The 25658-nt window shown below is 39.3% G+C and overlaps 2 protein-coding genes across 4 annotated transcripts in view; one reads left to right on the forward strand and one right to left on the reverse strand.

Annotated features, from left to right (window-relative positions):
• Positions 1-1615, forward strand: part of LOC109079909 (transcriptional regulator ATRX-like) — a 56950-nt gene extending 55335 nt beyond the window's left edge. For all 3 annotated transcript variants that reach the window (XM_042737831.1, XM_042737833.1, XM_042737832.1), the window contains one exon: positions 533-1615. In XM_042737831.1, coding sequence (XP_042593765.1) covers positions 533-757 — 225 coding nt within the window. In that variant the 3' untranslated portion in view covers positions 758-1615. The remainder of the gene's footprint in view (positions 1-532) is intronic.
• Positions 1616-3829: 2214 nt separating this feature from the next.
• Positions 3830-10720, reverse strand: LOC109079917 (fibroblast growth factor 16). The gene is made up of 3 exons (XM_042737838.1): positions 10091-10720; positions 7460-7563; positions 3830-5378 (listed from the first exon to the last, which is right to left on the reverse strand). Exons 1-3 carry the CDS (start codon positions 10443-10445, stop codon positions 5133-5135), a joined length of 705 nt encoding a protein of 234 aa, XP_042593772.1. The 5' UTR covers positions 10446-10720; the 3' UTR covers positions 3830-5132.
• Between the last annotated feature and the right edge of the window lie 14938 nt (positions 10721-25658).

Here is a 25658-nt window from a genome sequence, read left to right on the forward strand (position 1 = left end):
TTTTATTTTTTCAGAACGATTCTCGATTTTTTTTTTTTAACTAGTCAACTTGTAAAAGTAACTACAACATGATTCAAGTAGCTTTTTCTTTATTAATCTAAATTATTAATTCTTTATCTAGTTAAAGAAAATTATGTTCCAAGTGCAGCACACATGATGTAAATGTTAAACAAATCACTACAATGAACTACAACTACATCTTGTACAAAGTTGTCTTATACATTTATATAAGTTTAAAAATAATAGAGGAAGATGCTTTCAGCCGGTCACCATGATGCAAACCTGAAATATCAGACTTGCAATAGTAGTTACAGGTTTTTTTAATTCACTTGCGCTGCTTGTAAACATGGATGCGTTTGACTGTTGACATTGACATTGGATATCAAAATACATTCTTGATTGTAATCAAAGAATGTGGTGCTTTGTGCACAGGTTATGTAGTAACACCAATTCTGTTGGAGACCCTGATATTGCATGACTTTCTGAAACCACATAAGAGAAAATTAACATCCGATCTCCGTCTCTTCTCCAGCTGATGATGTACGTGCAGAAGGTGATCGCCAACCGTAAGGTGCAGGAGCAGCAGCTGGCCATGGCGAGGCAGGGTCTGCTGCTCAACCAGCTGGCCATGCAGAATGGTCTTACTGGTCCCATAAATCAGATGGATCTGCTGGGGTTGTACCAGCAGCTCGGGGCGCTCCAGGGCCTCCCCTCCTCACAGCTGGGCAAGAACCCGGGCCCGTCTAAGGGCCTGTAGACGCCTCTGCCCCTCGGTGTACACAGCTGGACTGATTTAGCCAGAACACCTACTTGAGCTCCTCGGTAACGACAGGGCATCCTGGGACTTTGTTAAAGGGGTTTTTGGCAGTGCAGTTTGTCATTTTGTGTATATAGCCTTAATGTTATTCAAGTTCTTTTTTTTTGTTTGTTTTTTTTCCTCTCTCACGTATTTAAGATTGAAGAAGATATTCTCCCCAAATGCTTTTAGGCATTGCAGGTATCTTTCCCCTTGAATAAGGGCTGTGCATATATAAATAATTATATTGCAAGGAAAACAGCGTGATTGAGGAGGGACCATAGCGTTTCTGTTCTAGAGCCCCCGTAAATACTATCTGCGCTAATAGTGGATTGTCATTGGTACTGTGCTAGCCAGTGCTTCAGAGACACAGCAGCGGACACCTTAAATGTAACGTCAAGTCAAATGGCCTTATATCAAGCAGCTAGATCTCTTCTAATGTTTTAAAACCCCTTTTTCTAATCTGCTTTTAGGTATTTAAACTCGTTGTTGCTAATCACGCTATGGAATGTCTGTGTTGTTAAAACTGCTTGCTGAATTCCTCCGGACTTTTGTAAACATCAGACTTCTCGTTGTAGTGTTGCCTAGCATATTGTTGTGAGAACTGTTCATAATTTCTTTTTCTGTTGTTTATTTCTTTCTGTTTAATTTCCCCACTTGCGTCGGGATCGCAATTCAGAAATGTAGAGGAACTTTTTCCCCTCCTGAAAATGTTCTAATGTTAGCGTATACACCAACAATTCTGCCATTAATATGAACTGCTACTTAGTATTTAATATCACGTTTAAATAAAGTGACCAAAAGGATGAGTTACATGCAGGTCTTGCTTGTGTGTGTGTTTTTATTTTTAATTTTTTTTTCTGCACAATTACTGGCAAATATGAAATGTGCAAATCCATGTCCTAAATGCTCAAAGACAACAAGGGAATTAACAAATTATTTGAAATTTCCGTGATTTTTTTTAAAAGGTTGAATATAAATTATTCTATTTATGCTTAGTTTTAAGAGATTTTGTCAAGAAGAAATCGCGCTTTGCAATTCCTAATGTATCCACTGAACAAAAGGAATGGAATAGTCATGAAAGTTCTTAAATATCTGTAACATTTGAAACTGTTGTATGAATGTTTATATTATTCGTTACATACTCATCAGTTTCATCAATTTTGAGAATTGATCAAGAATTCCATTTTGTTTCATTTGCTTTTAGATGGTTCTGCGAGACGCATTGCTTATAGTACCATGTGTCATGGGTGCTTGGTTGATACTTCAAGTTTGAATGCTATATGGCAACTCGTGTGAAATTTACTTACGAGTCAGAAGGCATATATTGTTTGAGTAATTCCCCCTTTCATTGTATTTAAACTTAACACACATATAGTACCTAACTATTTGTTGTCAACTCTACTTTTTTTGACAGATACATACTAGCTATTCGTTTCTTATGCATGTAAAAATGTGCCACTCCCTTCCCATGAGCAGCAGTGCAGTTGACAGTCAGATGAGGTCACCAAAAGACAAGAGAAACTTTTGCCCCTGATTTAAGCCAATACTGGGAAGTTGTGGTTTTGAAGAACTAGTGAGTACTTAAACAGCTATTCATTATTATGAATAAATGAACTAGACTGTATTTGAGATCCATGACAGCAAAACCAAATTTCAGATGCGTTTTCTCTAGACAGCTTTTAGCTCTTAGCTTTTACACCCTGAGAATCTCTCTCCTCCCGTACACCCCATTCTTCCCCTTAAGTCTTTCATCTGCTGTGTCGTTTCTACTGCTTGCTATTATTTTCATTTCTTTAGCTGCCAGGGTTTTTCTCCCCCTCTTTTCCATTCGCCCCCTCAAGCCCAAGTTCCCCCCCCCCCGAGGGGAGCTTGCATTCACAGCTTGCAGAAAGCTGCCAAAAGAGAAACATTACAACTATTGCAGATGTTGAAATGTTGATCCCATCCTTGGTATGCCCAGATTAGCACTCAGCTAGCTTTGCTGCACCGGGCAGCTGTTGCCCCATCTATCCTCCAATGTTAAAACCTGCTTCCGTTCTCATGGACATGCACTATACACTTCATATCTGAAAGTGTTAGAGTGTGCTGGCTGCATCTATTGATCATCTGAGCAGGAACGAGCCAAGCATGTTGTCAGGCATCGGTGGAGGGTGGGGTTGTGAATGTTTGTAAATCTGGATTGTTCTGTTCGTTTCTGATGATGTAAGTTGACTGAAACCCTATAGAAGTCCATTCAGGGCAACATCAGTGCTGGTCCAAACCTTCATTCAATCACCAGGGGAGTTTTGTGTTGCTGTGCATTTACAATGCATCAGAGTCACAAAAAAACTCATTAATAATAGTTCTGCTTATGTTATCACTAGTATATAGGTAATTAATGTTGTTGTGCTGCAGGCTTTTCAACAGGTTTGACACCCATCAGCGCAAGACATTCTCTCGCATTGTTTCGCTTTCTGTAGGGCGTTGATTTATGCCTCTACAGACTGCTTAGGGAGAACTTTCCCACAGGTTACCCGAGCCAAGAGCTGTCTTTTTACATCATCAGCTAACATCCACATCTCTGGAGAGCTGGATTATTCTGTGAATGCTGCTGTGATGTTCTGGAATTTACGCTGCACTAGATAAACAACATTTCATAGACTGATTGACCCCTTACATGAAGATTTTGTGAAAGAGGATATCAGATGTGCTCTACTTTGAAGACAATATGAAGTCAGAATTCACTCTAGCTTCCAAAGGCAAAAATGTTTTTTTTTTTTTTTTTTTTTTTAATCTTTCATGAAAACATAACTGGATCTGCCTCGGAAGAAGATTTTCTTTGAATACCCTATTTTACTTGCAAATACGATACATGATATTACAGATAGATAATATCATGGTTTGCTGATGCATATCATGTTGGCTTAAATAACTAGTGCTCTCACAGCATTTTGTGTTCCTGTGTGGTTAAGCAAAGATGACCATTCATTCCATGACAGTACCTTGATAAACTATCATAAAAGTTGTGTGTGCAGTCAAACTCAAATCAGCTCAGTGTTTCTCAGATTTTAATTGGTACAGAGAATCCTTGCAAATATGGTCACCAACAATAAACAATAGCAGGACAATTTTATTGTCAGTCATTCAGGTCAAATGGTTTAGCCCTTCTGTATAATTTCAGTAGAATCTACAGTTCCAATAACTTCAAGTTCATTACAAAATAGAGCCTTTGAAATAAATAAATAGATTTATATATAGATTTATAGTTATTCTTTATATGTAGAAAATAAATATATTGTACATCTTATAAATAGGTGTGTCCATATTTACACGTCTTTCACTTACATTTTAATAATGTTCCTGACAACCTGAACATTATAAGTCACTCTTAGTCAAATGACCAAAGCCTCTACCGAACCCTTCAGCAAGCGACATGCGTTTCCCATGCTTGCTTTGAAAGTGATTTCAAATAATCACTTCGCTACTGCTGATTAGCTTTTTTCTACCAAATTTTTTAATGTTTGAACTCTCCTGAACCTTCAAAGGAAGCAGACAGAAGACAAACAGAAGATCATCTGTGTAAGCCCCTCTAGGAAAAGGGTGTTTGTTTCCATTATTATTATAAAGCCTTGTTACTTTTTCACCGTCTCACAATTGGTACTTTTTCCATTCAAAATTGGTATTGTTTCAGTAGAAGCTGGTCATTGTTCTTCAAAGCATCTTTCTCCTTTTAAGTGCCCTTAAAGGTATATTTAATTTGAAAAGCTCTTGCTTTGCATTTGTCCTTCAGGAAGGTCAGGGAATACGCCCCATGTCCATCTTCTTAGTAAGTGCTGCATCATGACCTCTCAACATGAGTTTGGCCCCAGGGTCACCAGACTGGGCATGTTGAGTTTTATCTCAACGGTCAAAGGCAGTTTTTCTTCCTATGCTCAGGTGACAATTTACTCAATAAATTTAGAAATAGAGCCCATTTTTTTCCAGTGAGAACATGGCCAAAAAGGTCCACCTTACAAAAAGTGTCTGAAGAAAAGGTGATTGCATGACACACGTCATGAGGCCCTGAAGTCAACACCTCTTCCTCAAGACATCTTTTGGCACCAGCTTTGGATGCAGGAATGTTCCCTCTTCTCTGTGGTTTAAAACCCATTAAGGAGAGGAAACGGAGTCATCCAGGACACACACGTACTGTTTATCTCAATCACCATTGGAGAGGGCCTCCTCATTTTGGACCAGAACCCAAATATAAACAGCTGTGAGGCAAAAGAAGTAGGGTCTTGTATTTCTTAATGTTCTTCAGCGTCCATCTTTCCCATCCAGCACCTCTACTGCAAAACTCTGAGGGATGCTCTGGTCACCTATGCTGGAACAAGTCTCTGTAAGCTTGGGGTATCTTCTCTATCTCGACGGGTCTGGGCAGAAAGTGAGTCAACTTCTGGTGCTTTTTAGTCCTGCTGCCTTCTCGAGGCGAGCCGTCCTTGTTCAGAGCCACGTAATAGTATCTTTCAGTGTCCGCATGCTTGTAGAGAGTGGATGCATACGTGTTGTACCAGTTCTCCTCGAATTGCTCACGGAAAACACACTCTGCTGTCAGCTTCGTCTGCAAGGCAGCCAGAAAGAGACAAAAACATTGTTTTTTTATTATCTGGAGACAATAATGTGCACTACATTATAATAGGAAGTTACAGGTAAGATTATTGGAAAGATCTTGTGTCCTACCAGATAGATAAGCTTCACCTATACCTTCGGAGGGTGACCTACCTATAGAGTTTAGCTTCAACCCCAATTTAATACACCTGAACCAACCAATCAAGGTCTTCAGGATTACTAGAAACATCCAGACAGGTGTGTTGGAGCAAGCTCAAGCAAAACTCTGCAAGGTGGCCCTCCGAGAGAAGGATTTGGCACTCCTGATCTACACAAACCGTTTAAGACAAGATGTAACTGCTTTCCTGCCCTGACCCTGAAAAGTCCCAACCAAAGTGCAAAAGGGGATGTTTTCTCTAGCTAGTAATATTCCCTCTGTCCATCAAGAGTCCAGTTAAGTGCATTTGACCACATGTTTAAGAACTAACATGCGCCTCCCATTTCCAGACCTCCAGATGCGCTGGAAAGCATGAGGGTGTGAAGACGTGGTACTGTTTCTTTCTCACAGTGCACAGTTTACCCTCGTCACCATCACAAAATGTGTGGAGTGGAAACTATCTCGAGGCCAGACAGCAGGTGCTCACTGCACCAGAGAAGGGAAAGTCATTACGGGCAAGCTTTGGAGTTTACACCCAAAATCATTCTTCAAAACTGTTAACCTTTTTGTCTGCTTCCCCCATGATGCAACAAGCTCTCTTGCACAAACACAGCAGCTTGAGAGAGTCTGTGTGGGCTGCTACTACTACACCACTGACAGAACCTCATGAGCGATGGCTTCGGGTTAAGCAGGTGAACATTCGCTGGCTGACTACACTGCTGAGAACAATAGAAGACACTGGGGCTACATCATGTTTCCTGCCAAAGAACAGTCATGTAGTGGACCAGGTTCAAGTCGTGGTGTCAAGATGATACATTTAAAATCAGTGTTTAAGATAAAGTCAACTTTAAAAGTTCTGTTAAATCGTTTAAACAATTGGCCAAGCAAACAGAGTAAGACAAAAAAGTTATCAACTAAAAGTTTCAGAAAACAGATTCATTTAAAACAACTGGAATACCTCTCCAGGAGCTGTGAGATTACTGATGGTTTCTATGCTGTTTCAATTAGGTAGTGTGCTGTTTGGATTAAACACTGCTCCATGCACAGGATTTACATAAAGCCAGTGATAGCAAACTTCTTTGATCTTCATGCAACGTAAATGGACCTTTTAAGTCTGTGCAGTGAACCTAGAAGTCTTCAGGTGATGTGCAGTTCTGACCTGTGTTTACAGTCTGTTTTAATGGAACGTTATCACATTGCATGTGAAGTCATCTCTCCTTGCTTTAAATAGGTTTGTTTTAACTCAGGATTCACAGAAAACTTACGGGGGCCCCGCTTATTGTCTCTGGAAATCTGATAGCTTGTTTCTCCTGCAAGCATGGCAAAGTCTGTAGAGGGGGAGGCCAGGCGCATTTTCCTATATATGGTTCTCTATGTTAGCATGCAAAAACTCAAATCCCGCTACAGGCTTTTATCTCCTGGTCTCGGTTACAATTAGCACTCCAGCGGAGAAAAGCGCGCTCCTCGCACAGCGCACAGATATGCAAGAAACCAAGAGCACTCAGCTCGTATATCCACGATATGTGGGTGTGTATACGTTACACGCTTCATGTGTCCCTGGGAAATATGTAAATATTTTAAGTATGGAGTGAAATGAAGAGGCAGTTTTTCTTCTCTGAGATTGAGCGTACTGTCTGAGAGGTTGTTCTCATGTGGAAAGTTACAAAGACAAAAACAAGGTGAGCCATGCACAGACCTTGCCGATCAGAGGTCAGGGCTCACAGCAGTGGAAACACGGCATGTTTTGTCTGGTGAAGTGTTTTCTTTTTTGTACATCTACATCATATGGGGAGCAGACTATGAGCTGGTGGGTGGGTTGTCGTTTGCTCACCATTCCAGCTCTGACTGCATTCCTATTGGAACACTTCATAGAGCAGAACCTTCTGTTGGTGGATATTGTTTGGAGTGTGTGTGAGCACTACAGGGGTTTGACTTACCGATCCATAGAGTTCACCTTTCTCATTCATCCCCAGATAAAGACCAGCATCCACGCCTCGTATGCTCACCAGCCCGACGGCCAGACTGATAAACTCCAGAATACCTGCCACACAACAGCACTCGTCAGACAATAACCAGACACCTTTAAACTGCAGCGCAGCTGTACATCAACAATGCTGTATAGTCAAGTAAGATGTTTTATCTTGCCCCCTTCCCAGCTGAATGAAACAAATTAGCCAAAGCTGGGTCACCGGTTGTAGATATGTTAAGCAGATCTAGCTGGTGTTTTGGCCAACTGGTCTTTCAGTTTCATAAGCTGATAAATACCCAAAACCCCACCAAATCACACCAGCCTATCCAACCTGGCCAGACTACCAGCTATGCTACCACCTTTGGCTGGTTTGTGTTTTTGTTGTTTTCCACCAGGAATGCTCATAACCCAGAGCATTTCTTAACATGAAAGTCTTTGGCAGTGGCCATAATACCTGTATTTTGTTGTCTTTGTTCATAAGGTGTTTATTTTGAGAATTTAGTATTAGAAAAAAATGCCCTTACAACCATTCAGCAGACTAGCATTTAAAAATGTTCCAATATATAACCTAAAGGACAGGAAGTTAAAGTCTTCTTACTAACACTTTGATTATAAGAGCGCGTATGCAAAACAAAGCTGATTACACTCTTGATTAAAGACTAAAGCAAAAACTACACCTTTGTGGCCTTTTACCACCACCTGGGCCGAGTATGTTGTGATTTGGATGGCAAACGACAACACAGAAAACTCTCTGAAGCTGGGTTAAGCAGAAGCACATTTCATATGCGTTTAATCAAAGACACTGCCAGCTTGCAACATTACCGACAAAAGGCTCTCATTTGCCAGAAGGATGCCAGAAACATGACCGTGGACCACCCAATCCAGTAAAGGAGCTTGTCTCGGCCCAACAAAAAACAAGCATTACCACTGGATTCCACAGTGGTCATGCTTTAATTTAGAGTTATTCCTGTTTTCTAAGCAAGGGCTGCACCTGCACAATGATTACGGATCAGAGCAATGCAAAAAATCCTCATGTCTGGGCTCTGCTATCATTTGTTTATCATTGTAATACCAAGCACTCCTTGACTGATTTATTAGCACTGTAATTAGTAGTGTCTGTGCATGTGTCGGCTGGGGTCCTTTGAACATGTTTTCAGAGAAAAACAGCCTCATGCTGTGAGCTTGTTTTCCACTGCAGAGAAGCACCTGCGTCCCTTGACCCTGCGCTGGAGTTCGCCGAGGGCAATTTGAGTGTAAGACTGAGAGATATGCAGCTCTTGCCTAATGACTGGATTGAAATACAGTGGTACCAAAAAGTATCTGGATGCCTAAGCCACTCTGAATGTCATCCAATTAAATAGCAAAACACTGAAGCAAGTGTCAATTGCACTTAAATGCTCCAGGAGATTTTCTTAGAACATTTCTTCATCGTTTTGCTGTGGTATTAGTTGGTGCTGTGGTGATTATTAAAGTTTTTATTGTATTTGTTTATTCAACGCTATATTGTTTTATTATATCAAATCTAACAAACCTGTTCTTTTTTGTCTTTTAATGCTTTGTGGTAAAAGGGTTATTGTGCTTAAGGTTATTTTATGAAATGCAAGTACTTGAGACGCCTGTATATAGTGTGTAGATTCCATAAGACATGGGAGGCACAGCCCCCAAAGCATGATCAAAGTTTTTTTAAGAAAGGTTCCTTCTTCTTGAACCCCCCCCCCACACCCCCCCCCAAATGCAGATCTGCTTCACTTGAAATCTAAGCCTAGATCTACAGCCCTGAGGTCTGCCCAAGTTATGCACACAAATTTTGTCTTGTGCATGCAATTGCAAAATGAAAGACAACTCATGACAACTGGATCTGGCAAATTTAACCTTTAATATATATATATATTATTTTTTTTTTACTTTATATTGGAGAAGCAGTCGGTTGCATATTACAGATTTCTCGGGAGTTTTCCAAGTGAACAAAGTCAATCAGCATGTCACATGCACACACTGACTCACAGCAAACTGACTGATTGGCTGATGCTGCACTCATTTAATCTGCATTTTGGACACCATATACAGGTGCATTTTATATAGTTTGTGTGCATATACATAATTACATACTGTGTGTATACATAACCATATTTTGGAAGCAAATTTGTACTCAGACGGTATGAATAAGATATAGATGTATATATTAAATGCAGAAAGTTTTAGGTAGGTTAGTATAAGTAGTGGTATGTAAAACCCGTATAAGGCTATGCAATGCCCCATTTAGATAATTAAGTAAACGTGTGAGTAAATATCAGCATTATTTTTTCTGTCCAGTAAACACCTTGAAGTGTCCTGACCTTGAGACTCACTTGTGTTAAATGTTAACTTTCCTACCCTTGTTACTAATATGAAGGCGTTAAGACAATCACATTGTAAACACGTAAGTATATTAAGTTATCTTGAGATAGCACAATACAGTTAGGATATGCTATTTTTTCCACGCACAAAAAAGGCAGCCGTTTCACAGAATGGCCAGGTGCGCTAACGCGCCTATGATGCCCAAATCCTCTGACTGACGGATGGCTGAAAGAATGACTGAAAGGGTGGCTAGAGTTCTTACCGAATCTGCTGTGGTCCTGTCTGGTTCCGTGCACCGTCCCGTTAGGAAATATCTCCAGATGGAAGCCGGTGCGGCAGTAGAGCTGTCTCCTGCGCAGGATGCCCTTCAGGTGGCCAAAATCCGTGAGCGACCCGCGCTGCAGTCTGCCCTCAATCAGACCCAATCTCTCATTCAAACCATCCGCCAGAGGCACATTCCCTAATGCTGGAAACGCCTGCAAATCCAGATCGATGCTCCCGAGAAATCCAGCCACCTCTGCCATAGCGAGCAAACTTTGTGTGTTTAGAGAGCGGAGAGGAGAGACGCTCTTTTCATCCGTGATCAGACTGAACGAGTCATTTATATAGACATCCATATCCTCCCCGAGCCACGCCTGGATGACATCCCTGCTGCTTCACCTTCAGCATGTCAACGCAGAGCTTCTGCTCCAACTTTCAGACCTTATGCTGCTGTCTGTGGCGGATCGTTCAGTCAATGCAGAAGTGAGTCTGCGTGTGCGTAAAATAGCGCTCAACCGGCAGTCACTGACAAAATACCGAAGCCACGCAGTGCGTATAGTTCTCCTGACTGTGTCTGTGTTTTATTGCTGTAATGGCAGTCTCTCTCACCGCGCCGCTGCGAGTCACTAGAGGAGTTTAGGGCTGCGTCTCAAACTCAGCCTGACTAATGAGCTGTCTGCCTCCCTAGACTGCATTTTTTTTTGGGTCACACTGGCACTTGCAGCAACTTGTAACGCAGTGAACGGCGTGTCAGGTACGCGCAGTAACCTGTAATTGTGAGATGCCTACCTTGCTTTGTGCAACATTTTTGGGGATGGCAGGTGGTTGCAGCAGTCTGGGACATCATAACATTAAAAACTCAGAGAACTGCCTATCTAGACAACATAACTGAGCACTGTGGGCACTTTCTGAGTAAGCAGCATTTTATCCAACAATAACTCTGTAAAGCCTGAAATATGAAATAATAGTCAATAAAATGTTCATATGGCCAAAAAGTCAGATGAAATTGAGATAATTTGTAATGTAAATTAATGAGGTCTTTATAGCAGACTACATAATACATACAAAAAATATAAGTATCATTTGTCCATTTATATCTGCCAATATGTCTTAGTAAGATATTTTTTATTATCTGTTTTACATGTAAAGCAAAGCAATACAATGATGACTGAGATGTGAGAAGTAAGGCTTAGTTGCTTTACTCCAGTAAATGTTCATCTTGAAATATTACTAACAATTTAAAAGTTATTCTTATATTTGAAAATCAGTAAAGATTTCATAGCAAAATTACACATGAAGCACGATCTGAAAGGTGGAGGTTTGTAAAATTATACTAAAAGGCTTTTTATTTGCTAAAAAGTCTGAACTATCAATCAGATGACAGAAGGCATGTAATAGATTGTGTGCAACCGGTTTTGATCATATCAAATATGATATGGTATAGGGTTAATAACTTAAAAATACTGTAAGAGTTTACCTAGACTAGATTTGGGGGCATCATTTTTGGGTATCATAGATTTGTGCATACCAATATTTGACAATTAAAGGCTGTTTTGCACAGTGTGAAAGCTACATGAACATCTATAGAGAGCTGCCTACCTAAATCTCATTTTTAGGCTTCACATTTGTGTAATATTTCTGCTGATGAGTCTGTTAAATTTGGGGGGGGATCATCCAAAAATAGCACACGTCTAAAATCGCTGTCTATAATTAGCCACTTCACCGGATTTTGAAGTCGCTGCATGCAAGTGATGCCCAAAGATGCTGTCTAGGTAGGCAGCTCTGTAGGTATTGAGACACAGCCTTCGTAGATTTCCTTTCTCCACCTCCCCTGTGTAAGCAGGTGTTTCCTCCTCCTCTCCAGACCAGCTGTTGGATATCTACTGCAAAAATTAAAGGAGCAAAGAAATACAAAAGGTTGATGATGTATTTTATTAAAGCTGAGCGGTACAGGGAATGCATGGCAGACGGAATTTCATAAAATGTGAAATGTATGCGTCACACGAAATAGGAATGAGAAATACACCAGATGACCACAAACTTCATATGGGTTCTTCTGTGGGAAATGATGCATGCTGAGTGCTGCCAGAGGCGACGGCAAACCATGTGCACCTCACAAATCAAGAGCAGGGCTGCATCTATAAAACACATCTCTGATGTGTCCAACACACTCATAAAGATATGGCTTGTCAAATATCTGCTTTGTGTTTAATGTCTGAATAGTTAAAGGTCAGTGTTGTTCTTATATGTAGCTCGGTGATTCCTTCACAAAATAAGGACTATTGATCAGTATGAGTTATGTCTTTTGATACTCAGATAGAATGCTATTAATACAGCATATTTGCTGTAAACCACAGGTTTCCACCATTCATTTTTTTTTTAAATTGGAAACCTGTGCAATCAGACACATTCAGTGTTTCTCTCTCTCTCTCTCTCTCTCTCTCTCTCTCTCTCTCTCTCTCTCTCTCTAATGATTAGAATATACAAAAAGTCCCTATTTGCATATTTTTTTCTTTTCATTTTTTCCACCTCATTTAAAAAAAAAAAAAAGAATAAAAAATGTTGTAGAATGTTTGCCAACCAATCAGAATAAAGCATTCAACAGCCCCTTAGTATAAGCCCTATCATGTGATGCATGTGCATTTTTTTGTATGGAGCCCAGATTCCTTATACGTTTCTTACTCATTTACACTCAATTGCCATCTGAATCAAAATACCCCCCCCCCCCCCCCCCCCCCCCCCCCAAATTCTCAGGTATCCTGACTGAAAGTGTAATGGAGAATGTCTTTTGAAGTTCAAGCTTAAGCTCATCAGAAAATGGTTTTCAGAAGTGAGAGAGAGTCGTAGTTGATCTTGAGCCCAGAGGGAGTGATAACTGAAGGTGGTCTGTGGTGTGAGTGCAGTGCTGCCTCATGCATTGAGCATTCACATGAACACCTTATCAAGTCATTTGCACAGGAACCGCTTGCGAGAACTCAGCGTGTTGCATTCTCGGTGTTAGCTGTAAAATCTAGAACTCGTGAAATTTAGATTCCTTTTTTTTTTTTCATTTAAAAAAAAATCTATAAGGACATCTGTTGCTGGTCAGCTATATTTTATAGTTGACATGTTTGATTTATGAGTGAGTGTAGAAAATGTTCCCATATGCTCCGGGGACATATAGGGAAGATAATGACCTCAAGATCATGCCTCATGCTCCAGCGCCTCTCTCACTCTTCACGGAGAATAAAGTCTTGCAAGTTAATCAAATTTGAGCCATGAATTGGGGTCAGTATCTTTATTCAGCCAGTATTTATTTGGTATTTTAGATATTTTCAGTCCTGCAGATTCTTGCCCTCGCTCGCTTAAAGGTTGCACCACGATCCTCCACCAGCTGATGTTAAACTTTTATTTGTATGACATGTTAGATATAAATCAGTTGCTTGTCTCTTCAGGTTTGCCGGAATTAATTCAACACCTTTTAGAAGTGGCCAAGACTTTACCATGTATTCAGGAGTTTAAACTGAGAACCAGACGAGTCCTCTGCTTAATCTGACCTGTGTTGCAGCCTAGAATTAAACCATGTTTTTGTCTGGCCAGAGGAGAACTGGCCCCCGACTGAGTCTGGTTTCTCCCAAGGTTTTTCTCCATTTTCTGTCACTGATGGAGTTTTGGTTCCTTGCCGCTGTCACCTTTGGCTTGCTTAGTTGGTGATGCTTGACTGATTGCTACTGTCACTACCGGGAGCAGAAAGTGACTTGAGGTCTCAGCTTTTAATTCCACCCCGACTGCAAGCGGTTACTCTCTCCAGCCGCTCTACTCTCTGGCAGGCTAGTGTAGTTCATCTGGAACAAACCTAGTCTCTCATTAATGTGCGTACAACCGTAAGCGGAAGTTAGAGAAAATAATTTATAACAAAAGTTTTGGGACATCCCATTCTAATGAATAGGTTTGACTACTTTTGTAATTTCCATGAGAACAAATCTTAATGTTTAAGCATATAATGATATTCTAGGGAATTGTGTGCTTCTAATTTTATAGCAACAGTTTGGACAGGACCCCTTTCTATTCTAACATGAAAATGCCTCTGTGTATAAGGCAAGACATTACTGATTCAGTCAGAGTTGAAGAACTTGACTGGTCTGCAGAACCAGCTGAACACCTCTGGCGTGACTTTAAATGCAGACCTAGAGCCAAAAACTCATCACCAAACACCAATGACTTGTATTTACTGTACACTATATGGACAAAAGTATTGGGACACCCCCTTCTTTAGAACAGAAAAACATCATTTATATATATAAAAACTGTATTTCCATCTCTGTTGCAATAGTTTTGGAAGTGTCTAAAATGACTGTACCCAAACTAAAGTCAAACCTGTTAATTAGAAGGTGGTGTCCCAGTACTTTTGTCCAAATAATGTATGTAAGTATAAGGTTTGGCCTGGGCCTTGGAAGATCCAATATTGGTCTTGGTCTGGTTTTAACAGGTCTTGTTCTGGGTGTTCAGAGGTCTGGTTGTAGTGTTGGTCTGGGCTTTAGGGGCTCTGCTGTTGGTCTGGTTCTGTCTTTTTGAGGTTTCTTGACTCCAGCTCCGGGCTGGTGACACCACATCGGGCTCTTCGTATTGCGTTTAAATCAGACAAAGCGAAAGCACCTCTGTTCCCGCGTATATCATCTGTTCTTATTTTACTCGTGTCCAGTGTGGCGCAGAAAAATGATCCGTGCAGCGAGCTGTTTGCAGAGCTGGATTCTGTGTTATTTTTTTCCATCACTGAGACATAACAGGCTGGGTCTCTTCTTTCATGCAGGTGGTCCTCCAACTTCAGTCAAGGGCGAGAGGCACGTAGAGCCGGAGCTGAGAGAAGACATGGACAGATGCATGCGAATTTAGGTAATGGTGTTGTGTTTCAGCCTTTGCTTGGCTTGGCCATCCCCAGTAAAGATAGTGTTAATTAATTTGTTTGCTTTGCCTTATGCTCTAACGAATGGGGCTCTCCAGGCCTTGAGGAGCCATCAGTGGGTGAGGAATGCCGTCTAAAACCAACATTTGTTATACAAATTAGTTTCATATGCTCCAGGTACAGGGCTGAGGGGGGAAAAACCACCACCCCCATATTGCTGCCCCTGGACCACTGTTACCACTTGTGCTCCTTTATCCACTTGAGTCTTTTTATATGCTGTGGCCACTTGGCAATTTGGATTTGTATGTTAATTTTTCTGTTCCTAACTTGTGGTTTGCCCCATTTTCTTTCAATGTCAAGACCAATTTAGGAAAATTACCTTCCACTGAACCAGACAGTGTAGTTGATTTTGGTTTGATTGGCAGATTTAAGTGATCATCAGAGGCCTATACTGATGACTTCGTGATCACAATGTATTTCAATCAGGTTGTTACGGGGCAGATAAATTGTGAGGTCTGCATTTTCCATGGCGTACAAACACCTCAAATCACGGAATGTTCAATATTTATGGAATGACTGGTAAAACAGATAAATTCACAGTTGTGAGAAACGATCGGCTGGATTGCCTTCAAAGTTTCCCTACACACCATTCCTGGAAACGCCAAACGTGTCCTTTAAAGCTACGAGGCCAGTGTGTGACTGTGTTACTCCAGAGCTGCTTATTTTTGATGTGACCGTCTCTATGCATGATCATGTGCAATCGACTCATTCCAAGCAAGAGTGTTTTTCTTGCTCAAACACAGAGCAGAAATGTGCCGTCAAACAGATGTTAGGAGCCTTTTGTAGAGTCCTGGCACACGTCCAGACTCTACCTATCTTCACAACTATTTACATGGTAATCCAGCTGGTCACTCCCTCTGTTTCTCTCTCTGTATCTGTTTGCCTTATTCAGGCTCTTTCATCAATTGGAATGCATTTCTGTTTTAAAACTGTCAAATATCACATCAAACTATCCGTATGTCATCCACTAATTAGTACTAAGCCCAGACAGAACCTTTATGTAGTCTCATGTGGTTCCAAACCTACATGCTGCCACTTTTTCTGTGGAACACAAAAGGAGAACTTTATAAGAATCTTTACATTTGGTGAGACAAACAGTCTAAACTTTGTGAACTTAAGGGTTAGTTCCCGAAATGAAAATTATGTTATCATTCACTCACCCTCATGTTATTCCATACTCATAAGACTTTTATTCATCTTTGAAAAATCAATTAATATTTTATTTAAAATGAATGATTGCTAAATGATTTCTGTCCCTCCATTGAAATTCTACTATTCCACCAGTTCAATCCACCAAAAATGTATATTTCAAAAAAATTGTGCATATATAGAGCACATTGCATGCAAGAACCTCATTTGTTCTCACTCATCAATCAAGCACGTTTGACCTCCCATTTAAATTTTATTTTCTCTATGTATATGCATTGGTTAATCTTTGATGTTAATAAAAGCATAAATTAAATCTGTTCATAATATAAAGTGATCATTTTCTTTTACAAACTTTTGAAATGTTTTGGTGGAATTGGCTTTCAGTGAAGGGACAGAAATTTCTTAGGTTTTATTAATAATTTCTTATGTGTTTTGAATATAATCAAAGGTCTTATGGATCTGGAATGACATGTAACAGTAAATGACAGAATTTTCATTTTGGGCTTGAACTAACCCTTTATCGCTGAAAATGTTGTCCTCCAAATCAAATTTTGGAAACTACCACAAGTTGGACATTAATGAAATCAAACACTTTCTATCTTGTATGTCTAGTGGCCAAACACCATTGACACCAGATCTGATGTGATACGTTTGATTTGAGAGCTGCATTTGATGAACAGATTTACTTTTATTTTGGTTCTGTTCCTCCTAGAAAACTAGCGAGTAACACATGGACTACTTTTGACATTTTTTGATCACTATGAACTGTTTATGTAAACAAAAAAGCTTCAAATATCTTCAAAGGGAATGACAATAACATAATTTTTAATTAATTTGGATGACAAACTATTCCATTTACAAACAAATGTTGATATGGAGAACATTATCACAGATTCACTGATCTCTATATCAATATTGATCAACATAATCAGGCATATCTTGCACCTTTTTAGTGAAAATAAATAACTAAATAAATAAATAATTAGATGTGCAAATAAAGTGACTTAAACTGCCCAGGAAATACTTCATACATGCTTATTTGAAACAGTATACTATCTGGTGACGTTTAAAACAAGCAAACAAACAAATAAATCCATCACTATTTTTGAACTAGCATTATTTTTGTATTCTTATGCGAGCAAGAATATGCTGCAAACCACATACTGTACTTCTCTGGACATTTCGCCCTGTCGCTATAGCATGCACGTGAAATGCATTTTTTGTCAATGTAATTGTCTTCAGTCAAAGTAAGCTGGACATAGTTAGCTAAATTACAGGTAATCCAGTCTGTTCTGAGCACTCGCTCTACCTTACATGGGCTCAACCTGCCTGACACTTGACTCTCAAACACTAGAGGGTGCAAATTATCTCAAGACTTGTACAAAACTAAATCAAATTCTCAATCTGCCCAAAAAACATGGACTGTCAACGTTTGACAAATAGAGACACATTAGTTAATTCCACTTGAATGTTCAGTGTGGTTCAGGGTGATGTAAGTCTGTTTTTTTTCATGTTGCCTTTTATTTTTAGAGATTTCAAAGTTCCACAATACTGACACTGAGCCAAGATCAATGTGCGGCGTCCTGCCTCTGCTTGGATGACTTCTCTTTCAGCATTTTTAACCGCTGTCTGCAACCTGACTTGGGCAGCTATTTCTTCATCACTTGTTGATCTAAGTAGATGCCTCAAACAGAATGTTGGCTCCTTATCTGAGCTAAACACACATTTCTGTGCTGCATTGTTTTGTGAGTATAAACACTTTAAACATATAAATGTTTATAAGTGTTATTGCTATGACAAGCATCACTAATGCTGGTTCTGATCATTCTACATCTTTTATTAATTTTCTAAGCAATCAGACTTCAATCTAGTGCTAGCAAAGTGCCTATAATGCCCTTAACCACATACTGTATCAACATGCTAAAAAAGTCAAACCCCTTAGTCAAAACCCATCATGGTGGAAAGTTTTATATAGGCCAGGGCTGCGTCTCTCTAAAGCATCATGAGCTGATTGTAGAGGCCATTGGTGCCAATGGTTCCACAATCTACTTAAATGTACAATGCTTTGGGAAATGCAGCCAAAAAACAATCATATATTCTCCTGAAAATATAAAAATCAAGTTCTTCCATCACTATGCATGCCTGGGAGTTTGTTTGATTGGTTCAGTTGTTGTGTTGAAGAGTTGAAGAAGTAAAGCACAAATTGTTAAGTATGATAAAGTATGATATAAGTAAAGTATGATATTCACAACTTCCTGGTCTACTGTTAAACACTACTAGTAAATCTATGGCCTTGTTTAGACTGTGAGCAAAATCAGATTTTTTGAATATCCATATATTATCCAGATGAATTTTTGGAAATCTGAAGAGCAAAAATATCAAATTTTTTCGAATCACATTCAAACCATATTTGGAGGTGGTGTGAAATGCGATTCCGAATGGATTCAAAATTTAGTGGATGCTCTGGCTGCTCAAATCAGATTTCAAAATGTATTTAGCATCGCTCTTAATGTGACACACACCGATAATGGAAATGGTGGAAATATTCATGCAGAACTCAAGCACAGAACATCACAATATATACCAGTCTCCTCTGGTGCTGAAGTTTCTTGTGCGACAGAAGAGTTCTGCACTGTGACTCGGCAGAGATTGAGATGATGCATCTTCATTTTTCTTGCATCTTTTTTGAAAACCTCATCAAAGACGTGGGCACGCTTGCATCATAACCAAAGCAATCCATGCAGATAAGGTGGTTATGTCTGGACACACAAGTCTGACTTGATCAGTTGCGATTAATAGTGCAGACAGACTGCCTGAAAAGATCTGATTTGAGAAAAAAATCTGATATGCCTGCAGTATGAACATAACCTATGAAACGTGACACATACACATTAATGTATTTTTGCCTGCTGATCAAGTAATGTTATACAATAAATATATTCAACAAGAGTGAATCTTTCCTGACTGTAGTTCTGTACCAATGCATTATGATAATGCTCAACATCAAAAACAGTCATTACTTCATAGTTTGCCGTGGCATGCCATTGCTCCGTGTCAAGAGGTTTTACAAGTGAGGCTCTTATGTAAGTCTAAACATTTCCTTATTTTGTTCCTTTTCTAATTGAGGGATATTAAAGTGAAGTGTTAATACATCGCTATGTAGATGAAAAGGTTTCATGCTTTTAAAGGCAGGTGGTGGATATTAAAGGTTGCTCCTTATGTAATGGATGCCACGGATCATTGCAGCAGGTGTCAGGATGTCAGATGGTGAGCAGAAAGGAAGTGGTCTTAAGAATGTTCACATTGTGCTGGTAGTTCTTGTTAACAGATGCAAGCGAGAACTGAGAACGCATACTAAACTGTTAAATAAGAAGAAAACATTTCTTGTAATTGCAATAGACTTCTTTGTTTTTATGAGGCAGGATATTAGTAAGAGATTTTTAAATGGATAGAAACTTGTTTAAAAAATGTCTGGAGTCCGTGCTTTATGAATCCCATGCTTCCACATAAAACCTGAGCATGGCAGGGTAACCACAGGTGTAGTCCGTCACACTGACTATGAACATGAACCACTAATGTTTCAAAACCACAAAATGTCACAACACATTTTGTCTTCATTTTCAATTCAAGGTCTATCATATAAATTAAAATGTATTCAAAATTAGAATTCTTTTGCATGCAGACATAGAGCACTTTCAGTCTGAAGTTATTTTATATGATCTGATGTTACACATTTCAGTTCAATCTCTGCAGCTTGTCTGAGTGTATTACACACTAGTCTCATATAAGGTCAAATAGTCACAGCTGGCATCCATGTGATAGTTTCACCTTGAGAAATGCTCCAATAATACGGTTAATCAGGTGAAAAGATAATGGAAGATTCAGTGTCTTTAGTTTGCTGGATTACCGTATTTAGGACATAACCTTGTTCTTCTGACTTGTTGTCTAACAAGGGCTCAAAGCTGTGATGTAATCATGGATTGTAGTCCTTTCTGGCAGATCTTGCTCCTTCCTCTCCCTGTTCAGTGGAATAAAATGACTCTTTAAAAAACTTTTTAAAAGCCAGAGAAACCTGTCAGCCAGATGTTTTTGCTGTAAGAAACAAAGTGTATGGTGAGGTAAGCGATTTGACCAAAAAATTAATCATGGACATGACTTTCCATGACAAAAGCTATTGTTTTTCATGCAGTGATTAATGTCCCAGTTTATTCACTTTTGTTCTTTCAGAAGTACCATATTAATTAAATTTCTGTTTTCACCTAATTTGTGATCTAAAGCAAGCACCTCATAGTTATCCAAAGTCACGTTTATTCAAATTCACCTTTCCAACGCCTAAGAATTAAGGCAGTTCTGAAGGCAAAAGGGGGTCCAACCCATTACCAGCAAATGTGTACCTAATAAAGTGGCCAGTAAGCATGTGTGTGTATATATATATATATATATATATATATATATATACACACACACTGCTCAAAAAAATGAAAGGAACACTTTGAAATCAGACATCAGATCTCAATAGGGAAAAATTATCATGCAGGATATCTATACTGATATGGACTGGGTAATTTGTTAGGAATTAAAAGATGCCACATTGTTTAATGGAAATGAAAATTATCAACCTACAGAGTGCTGAATTCAAAGACACTCAAAATTAAAGTGAAAAAAAGGATGCAGCAGGCTAGGCCATTAAGTAAATTTCATTGCAGCAACTCAAAATGGTACTCAGTAGTTTGTGCTTGTATGCCTGACAATGTCAGGGCACAGTCCTAATGAGACGAAGGATGGTGTCCTGGGGTATTCCCTCCCAGATCTGGACCAGGGCTTCACTGAGCTCCTAGACAGTCTGGCGACGTCAGATGGACCAAACATAATGTTCCAGAGGTGTTCTATTGGATTTCGGTCAGGCGAGCGTGGGGGACATTCAATGGTATCAATTCCTTCATCCTCCTGGAACTGACTTAATACCCTCGCCACATGAGGACGGGCATTGTTGTGCACCAGGAGGAACAAGGACCCAATGCACCAGTGTAGGGTCTGACAACGGGTCCAAGGATTCTATCCCGATACCTAATGGCAGTAAGTGTGCCATTGTCTAGCCTGTAGAGGTATCTGTGTTCCTCCATGGATATGCCTTCCCAGACCATTACTGAACCACCACCAAACCAGTCATGCTGAACAATGTTACAGGCAGCATAACATTCTCCACCGCTTTTCCAGACCCTTTTATATCTGTCACACGTGCTCAGGGTGAACCTGCTCTCATCTGTGAAAAGCACAGAGCGCCAGAGGCGGACCTGCCAATTCTGGTGGCAAATGCCAATCAAGCTACACGGTGCCAGGCAGTGAGCACAGAACCCACTAGAGGACGTCAGGCCCTCAGGCCACCCTCATGAAGTCTGTTTCTGATTGTTTTCTCAGAGGCATTCACACCAGTGGCCTGCTGGAGGTCATTTTGTAGGGCTCTGGCACTGCTCATCCTGTTCCTCCTTGCACACAAAGGAGCAGATACAGGTACTGCTGATGGGTTAAGGACCTTCTACGGCTCTATCCAGCTCTCCTAGAGTAACTGCCTGTCTCCTGGAATCTCCTACATGCTCTTGAGACTGTGCTGGGAGACACAGCAAACCTTCTGGCAATGGCACATATTGATCCGCCATCCTGGAGGAGTTGGACTGCCTGTGCAACCTGTGTGGGCATAGATACATTTTTTTAATCTAGATTAATCTCACTGTAATCTTGGAATTAATCTAGATTAATCTAGATTAAAATGGCTCATTTGAATTCTGCCAAAGGCATTCAAATTATGTTCAATAAGATGTACTTGTTAGTACTGATAGAGCTGTGCTGCACTCAAACATAGTAGTTTGATTACGACTCTTCCTCTGCGCTACATCAGTGCTTGGCCCGGCATCTTCCGCATTAATTTAGGGATGCTTTGCGTTTAGGTGGTACTTGAGACCGGAAGAACTCCTTTAAAAAAAAAAACCCACATCACAAAATTCAAAAAAAACAACACCCCTTTCACACACACACTCTCTCCACAGCGCATACGCTTCTCTTTTTTCATTTTTTTTTTACGCACCCATATTAACGCATTCCAGCGTTCACGCGGTTGTGGTCCATCAGTGCGTTCCAGGAGCGGTGCATCTGCAGCAGTGCAGCGATCGTTTACGTACAGAGTCTGTTCGCGGTAAAAATTAACATGGATTGACACGGAAATGCAGTAATTTCACAATAAATGTATACTAATCAAAGTCTACTGTGTTTCACACGCAACACATGGGTTTTTGGCTAGGTTTAAAACAAGAAAAAGAGCACCTTTAGATAAAGAGGCAACATGATATAGGCCTATGCACTTTAATGGAAGCAGAAAAACAAAGTTCATTAAGAACCGTGCGATTGCTTGTAATAAAGATTTAAATGCAAAAGGCATGAGAGTCGACTGTTTCTGTCAGCAGTGCTTTAATTTTAAATATTTGCGATATCCCAACAAGAAAAGTAGGCTAATTGTTGTGTTTAAATGTTTTGCAGCTTGCTTGAGCAGCTTATTATACAAACCTAGAAGTCAAATGCATGAATAATATGTTGTTTATATTTATTAAGTTTAAACTAATGTCTATGGTTATGAAAGACTGTTACTGTTCTGTGATAAGAGTCATGATTTATTTTTTTTATTTATTTTTTTTTACATGGTTTGAAATATAGAAAAATGAACAAATGTTGTGTTTGTGGACTAAACCAGTAGCGGACTGCAAACGCATCCTGTGTGAAAGCACAATGAGTCCGTGCTGCTTCTGCACCACATATGTAACGCACACGGACTGCATACGCACTGCAGATGGAGTATGTGTGAAAAAGGCGTGAGTCTTGTCAAGGGTTTTTTTTTTTTTGGGAAGCTTGGTAATTTCACTCGTTATCTCCTCCTACAGTGCAATTCGTCTAGGTATACATCCGCGCTAAACTATCACGGTGAAAGTCATCATAGCTTGCGTAGTATAGACCCAGCTCCCAACCCAACTTTGAGAATAGATTAACGGCGATATTTTTTTTATCGCCCGATAAGAGTCTCACGTTAACGCAGCACGTTAACGCCAATAACGGCCCACCACTAATATATATATACAGGTCCTTCTCAAAAAATTAGCATATTGTGAAAAAGTTCATTATTTTCCATAATGTAATGATAAAAATTAAACTTTCATATATTTTAGATTCATTGCACACCAACTGAAATATTTCAGGTCTTTTATTGTTTTAATACTGATGATTTTGGCATACAGCTCATGAAAACCCAAAATTCCTATCTCAAAAAATTAGCATATCATAAAAAAAGGTTCTCTAAACGAGCTATTAACCTAATCATCTGAATCAACTAATTAACTCTAAACACCTGCAAAAGATTCCTGAGGCTTTTAAAAACTCCCAGCCTGGTTCATTACTCAAAACCGCAATCATGGGTAAGACTGCCGACCTGACTGCTGTCCAGAAGGCCATCATTGACACCCTCAAGTGAGAGGGTAAGACACAGAAATAAATTTCTGAATGAATAGGCTGTTGCCAGAGTGCTGTATCAAGGCACCTCTGTGGGAAGTCTGTGGGAAGGAAAAAGTGTGGCAAAAAACGCTGCACAATGAGAAGAGGTGACCGGGGACCCTGAGGAAGATTGTGTATGTGTATTATATATATATATATATATATATATATATATATATATATATATATATATATATATATACACGTTGAGATATGTGAGAGATATGAGATATATATATATGTATATATATATATATCTCACATATCTCAACCAATTACAATAATTCACCTTACTTTTTATTGCCGATAGGTATGTAACTCATAATAATTGTTTACGCACTGTATATCTTATTATAAAATGTTGGGATTTATAATAATAGGATTATCATAATAATAATAATGGTCCTGGTTTGTGCCTGTGCTGTCACTGGTCAATACAGTGTTACAATCAAACTAAAATACACATTATAGGAACAGTTATGACATGTAATGGTTGGTAACACTTTATTTTAAGGTGGCCTTTTTACATGTTACATGTACTTACTATTATAATCACAATTAATTATGGATAATTACATGCAAGTTACCCTAAACTATACCCTAATCCTAACCCCAACCCTAACCATAAAGTAAGTATGTGCAGTTAATTAATATTATTCAGTATTTAAATGTATAATTACATTGTAACAAGGGCACTAAAATAAAGTGTAACCAAATGGTCTCACTTTAGTTTGGTGACCAATTCTCACTGTTAACTAACTATTAACTATGACTTTTGTCTCCATAAACTAGTTAGTAATGTAGTTGTTTAGTTATGGGGTAGGATTTAGTGATCTAAAATATGGTCATTCAGAATATGGCAGTAATATATGCTTTATAAGTAATAGTATAAAGCCATATGTAAGTAACATACATGCTAATAATCAACTACTGTAGGTAATAGTAAGAATTGGTCTCTAAACTAAAGTCTTATCCACAAAACATGTTTGAAACTTTGTATTGCTAACACTTCTCATGTTATTGTCTACATAAAGGGGACATATGATGCTGCTAAAAAGAACATTATTTTGTGTATTTGGTGTAATGAAATGTGTTTAGGTGGTTTAAGGTTCAAAGAACACATTATTTTCCACATACTGTGCATTATTGCTTCTCCTGTATGCCCCGCCTTCTGAAACGCATCAATTTTTACAAGGCTCATCACTCTGAAAAGTGAGGTGTGCTGTGATTGGCCAGCTATCCAGCACGTTGTGATTGGCCGAATGCCTCAAGCGTGTGACGGAAATGTTACGCCTCTTAACATAATGTGATGCCTTGTCCGGTCGGAGCGACAAGACATAAACATAAAACCCATTATAAAAGTGATATAAACATGATTTCTAGTCGTGTCTTCTTTTGGAAGACAAAAACAAATGAAACACGGCATTATGCAAATCTTCCCACATACTGATGTAGATATGTGGGGGCGTGTTAGAACGAGCCGTTTCAGGGGGGCGTGGACGAGTGTTAAATTTTATAAAGAATATCTCTTTGGATTTGAGACTTTAGTCTTTGCAACTTCACAGATCTTCTTTATTCACCAAGAGCTTGTAACACTCCAAAGAGAAAGGAAATTTTTAAATTGCATCATATGACCCCTTTAGGATGGATCACTTGTTGTGTTGGATAAAAGCATCTGCTCAATTAATAAATGCAAATGTGTAACAGATAATGTAACAGACAATGTCATCTAGTGGAAGTATGCAATTTTGCCACACAAAATCAAATTCTTAATGTTGGATTTACAAAAAGACTTCTGCAAATGTTGATTAAAATATGCATGTGTATAGTTGTCAGCCTTCATTTCATGAATATGATAAAACTGATAATAAAATATGATAAAATTGGTGACTCACACTGCATTGCAGAAATTTTATCCAATTTTTCCAGATCAAGAGTATCCCCT

Source organism: Cyprinus carpio, chromosome B14 (genome assembly GCF_018340385.1).
Source record: "Cyprinus carpio isolate SPL01 chromosome B14, ASM1834038v1, whole genome shotgun sequence".
Classification (NCBI taxonomy): Eukaryota; Metazoa; Chordata; class Actinopteri; order Cypriniformes; family Cyprinidae; genus Cyprinus; species Cyprinus carpio.